We start from the raw sequence: 13772 nt of genomic DNA on the forward strand, positions 1-13772 counted from the left end.
TCACAGGAGTCGAGGTGTACCAGACCTAGCACAACAAGGCATAATAAATAAATACAAAATCATTATTTTTGGAGTGTATCTGCTGCTGAAATGGGTAACATATCACTAAACTTTAGTGCCACATTTCTGAGAAAAATGTGAGCTTATATAGGAAACTCCAACATTAATCACACAGAATAATTATAGAAATATAGAGGGATCAGTTAGGAGCAAAAATAGCATGACATAAGTAACAAGATGAGCAGAATCAGACAATATTTATGAATATATAATAAGCTCCAATACACCCAGATTCTCCTTTACACCTGGGTAATGTTGGTATTATTAAAGTCACCTATTCAAATATTTATAACAATTAGAAAAAAAGGATAAATTTTCTGGGAAACTCTCAATATGCTGGTATCAATGCGCTGATTTATAGTGCACAAAAATATTGCTGCATGACAATATTATTGCTATAGATTACTACCTCTCACATTTTCAGTGTAAGATTACACTAACTAACTAGCCGATTAAAGCAACCAGACATTTTGTCTTAGACATTTTACCCAGCTTTACCCAAGGGGGCCAATAAATCTGCAAACTTTAGCACCAAATTTAGTGACAGGATGAGAAAAACGTGTTGCACATAATGACCAGCAGAGTGCGCTCTACACATTCTGTACATAATCTCTCTTGCTCCTCAAAGCACACTGCCTTAGTGTTTACATTCAACTGAGAATGCAGAAGAAACTCTTGCACACTCTATAACACACATCCTAATAATCTCACAGTATCTAAAGCTGGTTGATTTCACATTTAACATTAAGCTGGATATAGCCGAGACTATAAAACTATAAAAGACTGAGAAATAAAGGTAAATTTTGTGTGCTCCAAATGATGTGTGAAAACGAAACGGTTAAGCTGAACTCAGCGGCATGTAGAAAGAATGAAGTACTACGTGATTACTATATGCTTGTTATTGAACTCTCATTGTATGAGTTTTAGAGGATATACACTTGGGCGGGGTAGGTGAGACTAGAGGAAGCACATCCTGGGCCATTGCTCTGTTTTGTTAGTGTATAAAGAGTTGTGTATAAATATTGTATTAGATAGGGTCTTGCTGAGAGCTGTAAGGGACTTTATATTTAATATTTGTATAAATATTGTATAAAGAGCTTAGAGTTGCTCTACAGTTGATGTTGGATGTATCGAGAGATGGAGATCCATTGGTACGTCGATAGCTGCTGTATATTATTACATCATTATGACAAGAGTTTTAGTGCCTCACCTGCTGATGTATGCGTCAGTTCGGTCTGTAGGAGAGGTCAGATCTCTGCCGGAGCACTTCTCGTCTCCTCCGTGTCCACTGCTCGCCTCGCTGTCTGCCTTCTGACTCAGAGTGTCCGAGAAGGTATCGTCCCTGAGACACAACACACAGTTGGACAATCAAACTCATCATTATTTACTGGAAGCATACAAGTCCTCGCATTTTGTACTGTTTAAACCTATGAGATATCTCATGGCTTAAAGTGACGCATAGAGAAATAATTACATATTGACCACAAGCAGCGATCATCGGGGTCCAAGCACTACTTCAGAAGTAGGCCATTATAGCAACTGCACAGAATGACTCATCTAATTTGTTTAATATCCTACTGATGGGCATTAATGAAGAAGCACAGAAAATTTGAATGCTATTAGATAAGCAATTTCTGAGAAAGTTATTTTAAATGTTCTCATAACCCCTTTAGAAAACATCCCATAAATTTCGGTAACTTCTTTTCCTTCATTTAGACTTTCTTTTAAACAATCTAGGAAAGCATTATTTCCTTGTAATGAGTAAAACTGCTTAAAGCACCTTTCATTGACATACGATAGGCATTCTGTACTATACATATTAAAAAAATAAAATTGGTGCTTGGACCCCAAATGAAACATGGATTGCATGCACGGAGTTATTAGTTACTCAGAATAATAAATTGATACGAGATTTAAAAGATTTGCTTTGTATCAACCACTTTATCAGCCGAATCCCCTGTGTAGAGTATTATTAGTTACCTTGCACACTAAATCACCAATAGGATACATATGAGATTTAAATTGAGGTCAGTCCAAGCTCTGAGCTTACGGAGGAAATCCTGCCTGTGTGGGAGCTGTCCTGCAGACTTCCTTTCCCTCCAACCATCTCTCTACAGGACAGAATGCCTGACACTGTCTGCCTCGGCACCTTCAACTCCCTCCAACCTTGCGCTGGCCTATAAATTCTCTCAACCCCAACGTCATTATCAACAGACATGGCTTTGCTCAGGATCAGGCATTACTCTATGAGACCTGCTCTCCTCAGTTATGCTGTACAGGTTGCCCAGGCAGTATTTATCATGACTGTTGGATTTTTCAAAGGAAGAGGTCACAGGGAATTGAATGGCGGGGATGAGAAAGCAGCCCAACTACTGCCAAGATGAGGAAACCAGAGGAAGACAGCCAGTAGGGGGTTAGCTCTGAGTAATCCCATGAAACAGGGTTACTGATGGGAAACTTTCACTTGCCAAGTTTGGATTTCTTCCAGAATCTGGGAAGATTAGAGTCTAAATAAGAGGTATAAATGACTGACAGAGGAAGTGACCAATAGGATGGCAGACTGAACCTGGAAGTCTTGGTCCAAACAAAAGGACTTACTCACTAACTTACTATAGCAGCAAGGTGGGTTAAAAAATTCTCACACAACCTAACAATAACAATAAAAACAAAAAGTGACTGATGAGTGAAAAAATAAAACAAACAAACAAAAAACACTCCACAAACCTCCCAGGCTTGTATCGGGTAATGGATGAGCGACGAAGTGTTTTATTTCTATCATCTAATGTAGAGTAAGTCATACTCACATATCCTGCACTACGATGTACTGATGAGGCACCAAGCCGTCAATGCCATTATGTCTTCCCTCCCACCAGTCTTCTGAAGCACGCTGGTACAGCAGCAGAGACGCTCCCTTCTTGAAGGACAGCTCACGTGAAGAGCGGCCCACGTAGTCGAACTTAGCGATGGCTTCGATCGGTTCGCCCTCTGCACAGGAGATACGACACATTTAGTTTCAACTCTACATAGTAAAATCTTCATCTGAATACAAAAAATAGAATAAGTCATGTTGACGTTTTTTTCAGGTTGATTTTGTGCATGTGCTGATTTCATTAGCAGTGATAAACCATTAATACATAAGAATTATTTACACACGAGAGAGAATATAGACCTCACAGTATATATCTAAACAGTTCATGTCACTCGACATAGGGTCTGCACTGGCAGAACTTGAATAAAATTGCTTGAATGCAGTGAGATTAGAGTTCCTGCTCTGACCCTTTATGTAAGGACTCAAAGGAGCGTGAAGGGCTTCGATGCATGTAAAGTAGCAGCAGTCCTGGCAGCACTGCCTGTTCCCATCCTAAGCTGTTGCTTTAGCAACATGTCCAGGCTGGGATCAGGGCCCATTTTTAGGCTGTGCTCAAACCTAATACATCACAGCATTTCAGAAGAACATCTAGTGCGTGAGAGGAATATGATTATGATTGTTGACGGATAATTATTACATAACTAACACTCAATGAAAATGCTGAGTTTAGCCACATGATACACAAATACTTCAGTGGAATAAAAACCCAAACATAAAATATTTAAAGTCAGCAGCAACCATGAAACATTAAAACCTAGCAGTCTTACATAGGTGTAAAGCAGTGAAGCAGATCAGCCAGCAAGTGAAATGCAGAGCTAAAAATAGCTTCCACTCCTTTATCTCCCAAACCCCATTAAGTCAGACAGGGGGTCCCTGAGCGCCAGCACCACTGCTGCTACCTACTTGCAGCACACCTTCACGTTGAGATGTGTGCTTTGCAAGTACAATCTGAACAAACCACGAAGGCCTTCTTTTTTCCACGGCACAGTCCAAAACAAACCTGTCCCAGACATCAACCTACGAAACTTGACCATCATATTTCTATTTCTCATTCTTCAGCAGTGTAAGGGCTGACTGGAATGATCCCAGTGATGACAAAAGGGACTCATCCTTATGGGACATAATGACAACAGTTATGTACAGTATGGAGGAAATGTTTACAAGATAGTTGGTTAACCTGTATAAAAATATTTTTTCCCTGTTTCTCAACTCTGACTGTTCAGAAATTGATGTGACAGTAGTGATGGCTGTTCTAGTATTGCTTTTGATTCAGTAACAATGTTAGTGGGACTTGAATGGAAAATGTGAAACGTGTAATATTTTCAACTTTAGGAGATATTGTTTCCTTTTTGGAAGGAGTCTCCAGTGTCACTGCTTCCAGTGTATCTTTTTTGTAGATTGTGGTGAGTGATTAAGGGGACCTGACTTGACCTGTAGACATTCCACAACATTAAATTTAACTAGAAATGGATAAAAATGTATCAAATAGCTGACATATAATTGCTCTTATTGGCATCACACCACTTTGGCATTATTGAGAAATATGACAAAACAGTCCTAAGGAAAAAATACAATAATCCAAAAATATTCCTAACAAAAATAAATGGAAGAGCCATGAAATATACAAGTCATCTCACACAGACAGAGTAAAAATACTTCATCTCATTCTCAGTGACTGTCAGTACACACAGTCAATAGGACGTGACAGGCGGGAATTTGCTCGGTCTGAATTAATAGGCCATGTCTAAAGCTGACAGTCGGTTAATAAAGGTGGCGGCGGGGAGATCAATATGTTCATGTGTTGTGCATATGTCCCTTTCTCTGTTATTCCTCTCTGTATCTTTATCACTTGCTGTTTCAGTCTGATAGACACCATCATTTCGTGAGTGTCCTCGGCTGCCTCAGTGCCAGCAGGCCTGAGTTGGATGGATCTGTGTATACTGTGCCAAAATCAGCTCTGCAGGTGGAGGCTAACCTTCAGTAACAGCGGGGACACAAACAAAGACGTGGCACTAAAGCACAAAAAGACTCAACAATTAAACTAGTTTTGAACAACTGCAAGTGTTTGGGTTAAATTTGCCACAACATAACCTCCTGAATTACCCAAACATAACGATTCACAATCTGATTCCTGAAGAAAACATCAAAATGACTAAATTGGTCCGAGCAAGGCTAAAAATCCACGACTCAGCAGTTTCCGCCAAGTAAATATAACACGCTCCACTGCACTCACCAAAACCTCCAGTCTCCAGATGGACCAGCGGGTGACCGAGGGGGAACTAATGACCCGTGCAGAGTAGTCCAAATAAGACACACAGCTCTAACTGTGACTCCAAACAGCACTTGCATTGTGTCCACTTACTGTAAATCAACACCAAGAACTATTGACCTCTCACCCAGAGACATATTATTACCAGATGGAACATTGATGTATTGACATTAATGGAAAAAATGGAGACTTAAGCTGTGTCTATTATGACCTCTGAATTGCATGTCCTCCATATGCAGTATGTGGATGTGGACATGAGACATGAGACACTGCACATTCTAGCACACTTCATGCATTTTTAATTCTTTAAGATAAATGTTCTTGTACTTATATATTGTAGAAGATGAAGACGTAGAAGTATTAGAAAATTTTACTATTGTTACAATACTAACATTCCCTATTTGGCTGGTGTATTATTTGTAATAATCAAGCAACATCAGTGAAAGCTATCATATTAAACCGTCTTAATTTTGCACTAAACATGTGCAAGGTTTTATATTTGTATAGATGTTTATACTTCTTTTACATAAAAAGTATAAAACTAGGGTCTGTCCCTAACTCCTCAGTGAAACGCTGATACCTGTTCTGCTCTCTAACAGCAATGTCTGTTCATTTCATTTGTAGTCCATAAGAACAAACAGCTCCAGTTACAACATGGCGCTCAGGGTCTCAGGGATGGACTGAATGGTAACTAATACCAGTAATCAAACCAAAGGTAATTCAAATAAAAGACAGACAAATAGCACTGCTAGCAGTTTATATATAATTGGGGTGAGCCTAAGGGAGTTCTGTCAGGTCAAAGCTCACAGTGGGGTTCAACATTCTATGAGTACGCCTTTGACGGTGAGTTCTGGAAAGAAGCCCGTCTTCAGCATTCGGGGCAGAGCAAAAACATGTGGGGTGAAAAACCATGGCTCACAGGAATGAACTGGGACCTGTAAGTGTAAGCCTACATCTGTGGGAGCTGACGGAAAACTCTGATGACACACACAATCAGAAGTCTAATGTGGGCTCTGGTGGCTGAATGAATTAATACATATGACTCATGGGGTCTGAATAGGCAGCGAGACGAGAACAGGCCAAAATAATCCTCGTCATGCTGAAATGCTGTTTAAAGACTTGATGAGGACTGATGTTTGGAAGTGAAAAGCTTGTATGAACAAGACTAATAAGGTTTTGGGTGCTGTTACAGTTTCCATGGAAATGAGATCCGTCTTTTTGGCAGTGTTTGGAGAAACTAAGATAGGACACATGACAAACGCGGCGCTTTGGGAATGCACACAGGCGCCCGATGTGGGTGACGTTTAACAGAACGAGTATGGACTTCCCGTAATGACTCATTAATGGGTCTACAAGTATACATGTTTCACTATAAAACATGACTGTTGAGGAGACCAGTATCTTCCATTTACAGCAAAAGTGAAACTTTAGTAATAGAGAATTGACTCTACAAGGTTTCGCTTAAGATCTGCCAGGAAAAAATGTGACATTAACATGAAACTCACTTCAAACGATGCTTCAAACAACTCCACTCTGCAATCACACAGGGTAGGTTGAGTGGCCTAATAGAAAATCAGTGCAATAGAGGAGGTCGTTGTTGCTTCCTCAAATGAGGTACTATACTGAAAGACAGGAAACATGTCTGCTTTCATGGGAATTGTTTTTATTTTAGTCACTGTGACAGCTGTTTCCTCTAGGTTTCTCAGAAAAGCTACACAGATAAGCAGGATAAAGGATTAGAAAGCATTTTAAATCTCAAACCTGGTTTATTTTTCCACAAGCATCCTCCATCGAGAGCCTTGATTTCTTTGGATTTGGTGTGCATTTAAACCCTAGTGACTGGTTTTTACACGAGCTGAGCCTCACCACAAACATCTCAATAAACTAATGTCAAACATGCTATAAAAATAATATATAAATAAACCTGTGTCTAAATTGCAAGCAATATTAAATTCTCTGTAGAGTCTTTTTGTACACAACAGTACCTTCTTGTACCACATCGCTGAAAAAATCCACTGACACTTATTTTGAGCTTTAGGAAGAAACTCACAGAACTGATAAAGGCTCTGCTCTGTTTGCTGAGGCCCACATTTGCCAAGATTATAATATGAAAGGATGACCAAAAGCTGTGCTCTACTCCCCTTCCCAAGCAATTTCATTAAGGAAGGCAGGATTAGCTACAGAAGCTGGTGCTTAACCGTCACACACTTTTAGGAGAATCCTAACTTTACTCAAATATACCCAAAGCCACACCAACTAAAAATAGTTCTAATCATTATCCTTCCTTAGGTTTAAAAATAGATTTCTTATAATGAGTTCTGAGGATCTAGACAGACATTAGAGTGAAGTGGGTCAGCTTGGTTGCTTTACTTTATCCAGTTCAAGAAGCACAGCAATAGAAATGCTAAGTAATGTGATGAGTACAAGATACTGATGGAATACATGCTTGTTATGACTCATGTGGACCTGTCATTGATTCACTGCACCATAAATAGAAAATAAGGAATTGAACAGAAGTGTTTTATCCTGCTCAGGATGGCAGGATGAAGGAGGCAGGAATACACCACTGGACCTAAATATTCACACACTTATTCACAATTGGGGCAGTGTCACGAAACCAGATCAAACCAGGTAACCTGGGGCTATGAGGAAAAAGAACACTATCCACTGCACAAACTAAATTCAGATCTATTCACCCTCAATCATAAACTTTCTAGTTCACAAATTATTTTAATGTTTATGTCAACTACCATCCAAACAGATCAGAGCACTAAAGCACATTTACCATCTTCACTGGTGTGTGTCTCTGCGCCTCCGTCCTGGTCGACTTCCTCCAGGACTCCATGCTCACTATAAGGACTTTCACTGTAGAGGAAACAGCAGATAAGGGTCATGGTACTGAATATATTACACACATGACAGAATAGCTAAAAAAAAAAAAAAGTCACTAAAATAATTCGACCAAGTTCTTAAAAACAGATCAGGCTTCAGTGCCAGGCAGACACCAGGGGGCGGTGCAGCAAACAGCTTAGCTTTCCAAAAAAACAGAGATAAACTGAGAGAAATGGAATATATTTAAGTGAACAGTTTTGTTATCTTTGATATATTTGTCAGTTATTTGCATCTGCATAATGATAATAATGATGGTAGTAATGATTGCGATTGTTTACATGCAGCAAATTATAGTAGATGAGATTTTGTCATTTAGTTAAATACACGATGAGTGCAAGTTTGCATCCTTCATGGTTTCTGGATGAATCCAAATGAAAATGCACCTTGATTACAAAATAAATACATCCCAACGTGTATAAAATTAAACATAGCTGTATCCCGCAACAGGACAAGAACCCAAAACATGAGAATTTTAAGAGGTTTTGTGTTGTCCCGTGTGGGGTTTAAATCACATCAAAATAGGGAGATGTAACTTCAGTTAATATTTTGTCCTTTTTCTGTATTTGTATTATTAAGGGAAAACATTCTGCTATAAATGATATCTCTTTGGTTCATTAAGTATGCAAAACTTTTGCATTGAACTCCAGAGTGTCAGAAACCGTTCCATCCAAAATCAGACATTTCCGATTACACTGATCTGGTAATCTAGCTAATCTAGTTTTAGCTAATCTAGCTAATCTACTGTGATTCAGCCGTGTGTATTAGCTCCTGCTCTAAACAGTTCAACTCCCAAAGTGCCACATACTGTACATTGTACAGTGGAGAAGATTTTCACACAGAGTACACTTAAGCTTCTCAGAGCATGTGTGTGGTTTTTGAAAGAGGCCGTCATTAGTATTCTGGGGATTGTTGTCAGGGTGATTGGGATGCTCTCCGAGGTGCAGTGTGTGTTTAAAGTGGAACTAACGGCCATAATATCTGAAACACAACACTCACTTAACACTGCCACCTAAATGCCATGTCATCAGAGAGAAAGAGAGAGGGAGGGGGAGAGAGAGAGGGGGAGGGTGTTTTGTCCATCTGTGTGTGTGTGTGTGTGTGTGTGTGTGACCTAAACAACTCAAGGACAGATGCAAAGAGGTCTGTTTGAACCACTTCAGCCATTCTCTAGAGAGGGTGTTTTTTAAGATGACCCCCCCCACACACACACACCTGAGAGATCTCATAATGGACATTATGCCTTTCCTGTACTCCTCCTTAAGGCATGGAGGAATTACTATCTTTTTGTTTTCAAGTAATTCTTAGCTTAATGACTGTAATTTTCAGAAAGGCTTTGGTCTGTCTCCCCTAGCTGAAGCTGCCATGTGAACCGCTCACAACAAAAGCGTCCTGTCCCGTCAAAAGCTCTTACTTCAGACACCTCATCATTTCACCTAATTACCCTCACAGACTCCAGAGCACACGGTTTGCTGAGCTTTTCCCTCCTCTCTCTCTCTCTTTCTCACACACACATACTCCTCAACCTAGTTCTTACAAAGTGCTCTGGCTCTGGGTTTGTATCAAACTCTGGCAATCACAAAAAAAAACACATTTTAAACATCTGCTGAATGTATTAAATATGAACTCAGCTCATGTCTCTCACCAGTAGTCTCCTCCAGCCATGCATTTCTCGTACACAGGACCGTCTAGCTCCTTGGCGTCAGGAAAGATGGTCTCGTGGTGGATGATGATGGTCTTGATGACCTCATTGACGTGAGCTTGGCAAGACACCTGGTCCTGGGTGTCAGGGGTGGGCATGAGGGTGGGGCCGAAACAAATGGCCAGGTTGTAGGGGTCCATCATGTTCTCATCACTGTACTGGGACAGACTACAAACACACAGTGGGAAGCAATGAGGAACACATGAAGCAGAGCCATGAGTCATCTGATGTAGACTGAATGTGAGTATTATGGCAGGCATTAACTCACATTAACCACACAATGATATTTCTAAGAGACGTCCTCTTGTAAATCCATAATAATGTTCTGTGTGGTTGCAGGACATGGACATCTACCCTATGTGTGTGTATTACATGAGCAGGTTGTAAGAGTGCTGGGTTCAAATACATGAGTGTGTGTATTCAGACTTACTGGTTGAGGAAAGCAAACAGGTAGCGCATGACTATGAGGACAGATCTGGGGAATGTTAGGAGGATTTTCCGAATGTAAAGGGCCCTCTCATATAGGTTATCTATTCCTGAGAGAGAGAGAGAGAGAGAGAGAGAGAGAGAGAGAGATTAATCACACATCAGTCAAAGCAAAACTCGGTGTTGAGAAGCTGTGAAAGATTAAGCACAAATTCTCAGTTAAGAAGTCAAGTGTCTGGTTTTGAATATGAAAAAAAATATCCTGATTCAGAAGAGACAGCATTGGATTTATTTTAGTCACTGTGATGCTTAAATGTAAGGCTTTGGGCATCTCAGGAGCTCTTTATATTCCTAATCTTGTCTAATCTTTTAAAAAAAATGTTCAGATGAATGGACAAAAGCACACTTCAGCACATTAACTGTCTGCTATTTTCAGGAATTATCTTTCTTACATACCACAAAGACTTTAAAAATAGTTTCAGTGATAACAGAATTAAATAACAGACTAATCTCATTGTTATTACTTATAGCGAATGTCCTAGTCCCCTACAGCCATAGTCTCTTTTAGCCAAAAAACTAAACAAATGTTAAAGTCCATCGCAAGCTGCATAACTAAGCATAAATATAAATCTAGCCCAAACTATTATAACTTCTTGTCATGATTACTGGAGCTTTCAGCCACTCAAAAGTGCTCTCAATTACAATTCTTTAACTGCATTGCTGCCTTCTCAAATATGATTGGTCACAATATGTTTCTCTAACAGCAGCTCTGACAGGTTTCTGTGTTTCTGTACATGTACATGATGTTTTTAACAAGGAAAAAAGGATCTGATGAAGCTTTCTGTTAGATTTGTTTATCATATCTCCAGTGTCAAAATTTTACACCAGTGGAAAGTCATCAGAAGGGATTTTCAGGGTTTTGTTGTTGTCTTCACTACAGAAAATAAAGAGCATGGTGAGGAAAAGACTGTTTATAGCTGTTATAACTTAAGCGATAACAGGAACTAATCTGTCTCATGGACATTTCTCTACATGTAACAGGAAGAAAAGATAAAAAGCCTGACATTTTGTTCCTTAACATTTTTTTTGTTTGGCAAACTGCTGTGAAGAAATAAAACAATTCGGGACATCCTGTTATGGGAAAATAATGCACTTCAGTGTGTTAACATATGCTGGAAAGGATTGTTTTTCTATAATATTTTCCAATAATTTTTAATTACCCTATAAGTATGAAAGAAACATCCAAATGACACAATTCTGTTACGCCATCATAGCCTAATAAAGGCTATAAAAACATCACATTTAAGATCAGTTGTAAATTTTTCACTCTGATACACATCTCCTCTGCTTGCTGCATCTTAAGCAGGATACAGCCATCTGGGATACTTTTGTAGATTTCAGGTTACCTCAGCTTCTCAGCAGTGTTCAATGACAGCATCCGCGCTAAAACTCGTCATGAATCCTGATCTCCTTACAGAAGGTAGCCAGCCATTAAAATATTACACTTTCACCAGAACAAATAGTATCTGCGAAAAAGGAAATGAGAGGGACACAACAACGCTCAATCACACTCTCGGTCCGTTCTGTCGTGGTGAATGGCACGACATTCAGGAATAATTATTCAGTCCTGTCCTTGCGCTAAAATGTGTCAGCCATGGCACATCAGCAGCTCTGCATATCTAATGCCACCTCTCTATCTGAACGTTCCCACTCACACCTGCTATAAATAAAGCAGGATCTGATTTATAATCGGGTTGTTATGCTACCGCCATATTATATGTACATAACTCATACTGCCTTTGGTATAAAGTACCTCTTCAGATGGCCATGATTCTTAAAACTGGCAAAAAATTAAAAAAAAAAATTGTGAACGTGAAGCAGTTTTACTGTAGGATTGAGTGCAGTGGAATCTGACTGGATTTAATTAGCACACATGCGGAAGACTATTCAAAATGTACTTGGATGACAGTAACTAAATCCCACATCCAGCTCAGCATGCCTGAATTTTTGCCCTGTCACACACTTTCCCAAACAAGCAGATGCAAAGCTTGCTACTTCGTGACAAAACAGGGCACTGGAGAAAATCTGTCACTTTAAAGAGCCATGCACATCATTTGCTTTTAGACAGACATACAATCTGACCTGTACTGGAGCAGATGCCTTTAACATACCGGTGCTCCGGATCAACTGCTTAGACTTTAATACTGGAATATATTTCTTCTGCTCATATAAACAACACCAACAACAAAACAGAGAACTGACTTTATGCTGTGATTTATTTCCTTATATTTGAAATGTATGACCTTTCTTCATAAAACAATAAGAACCTTATTTACTGCTAAAGATGCAAATAAAGACCCTAACCAAACACACTCGCTGATGTGAGACCCCAGCACACAGAAAAAAAAGGTGTACTAAAAAGCACAAATATGATATGCTACATCACTAGCATTATGAATAGAATATAGAAACTAAAGCCCTACTTGGGTTGCTTTAGTTTTACATGAGAAAATGTAATTATTACCAGTGTATCTTCTCATCATGTTAATCATTTTCTCTAGACTGTCTGAACTGACATGTTGCTAAGGATTGGATTATGTCCTGTGGGTTTCCCACTTCCTTTTCAGGAATATAGAGATATAAGTATAGAGACTTTTCCGTGAAGTGAACTGTTGCCTTATTTGTATGTTTAGAAAATAAGAATAAATAATGGAACGCCTAAAGACATTAGACTTACAACTTTAGTGTCTTCACAGCAGGATATTCATACTGATATACAGTTTGTAAAGACACTAAGGAGGTTTTCTGAATTTCCAAAAGGCATTCTGAATTTTCCAGGTCTGGAAATCTCAAATATCTTTATATTTTTTAATGTCTTTAAAATTCCGAGCTGTCTAGACTCTCTAGTATTTATGATTAATGAAGTAAAAGTTTGACCTAGTCTTAATAAATTGGTCTATTTTACATTTTTCCTTCCTTAACTGGCTTTTGGTATTATTTAATTTTATTTATGATCCTTGATAGAATTTGTGCATGCTTTATTTAATTTTACCACATTCTATTATTTCAGATTTTTGGAAGCACTCTCCAGTGTCAGCAATTAGAAATACAGGGTCAGAGTCAGAGGTTGTGGTTTTTCATTATTATTAACTTCAAGAGATGGTTATGGTCGATGTGATCCGAAGTGTTTAACAGCCATTCCACATTAGATATGACTTTAAACAAAGTAAAGAAATGTATGACTTTCCACCACCACCACCAGAGAAAATGCTGTGATATAAAAGGAATTTTAAAAGGATGCCGCAAACCATCATGTTGTTAGCAATATTCCTGTAACAGCACATAACAAAAATAAATCGGCTTTTACACTTCCATACATGGATATATGCTTCACATATCCAAAATGTAGAGGATGAACAGATACAGCAAGCACTCAATAAACTGAAAAAGAACCTCAGAGACCAGCCATCCACCATGAGACAAATGCTCTATTAAGGAATGGGATTAATAAATCAAGCAATTCACAGGTACTCTTTTACTAATGCAGTCTCCCTCTA

The 13772-nt window shown here is 39.0% G+C and overlaps 1 protein-coding gene across 4 annotated transcripts in view; it reads right to left on the minus strand.

Moving 5' to 3' along the window:
* Positions 1–13772, minus strand: part of srgap1a (SLIT-ROBO Rho GTPase activating protein 1a) — an 83527-nt gene that overhangs the window by 4398 nt on the left and 65357 nt on the right. For all 4 annotated transcript variants that reach the window (XM_058387532.1, XM_058387530.1, XM_058387529.1 and 1 more), the window contains exons 16-20: positions 10220–10325; positions 9733–9957; positions 7984–8063; positions 2865–3045; positions 1271–1402 (exon numbers count right to left, since the gene is read on the minus strand). In XM_058387532.1, coding sequence (XP_058243515.1) covers positions 1271–1402; positions 2865–3045; positions 7984–8063; positions 9733–9957; positions 10220–10325 — 724 coding nt within the window. The remainder of the gene's footprint in view (positions 1–1270; positions 1403–2864; positions 3046–7983; positions 8064–9732; positions 9958–10219; positions 10326–13772) is intronic.

The sequence above is a fragment of the Hemibagrus wyckioides genome, linkage group LG04 (assembly GCF_019097595.1).
Source record: "Hemibagrus wyckioides isolate EC202008001 linkage group LG04, SWU_Hwy_1.0, whole genome shotgun sequence".
Lineage (NCBI taxonomy): Eukaryota > Metazoa > Chordata > Actinopteri > Siluriformes > Bagridae > Hemibagrus > Hemibagrus wyckioides.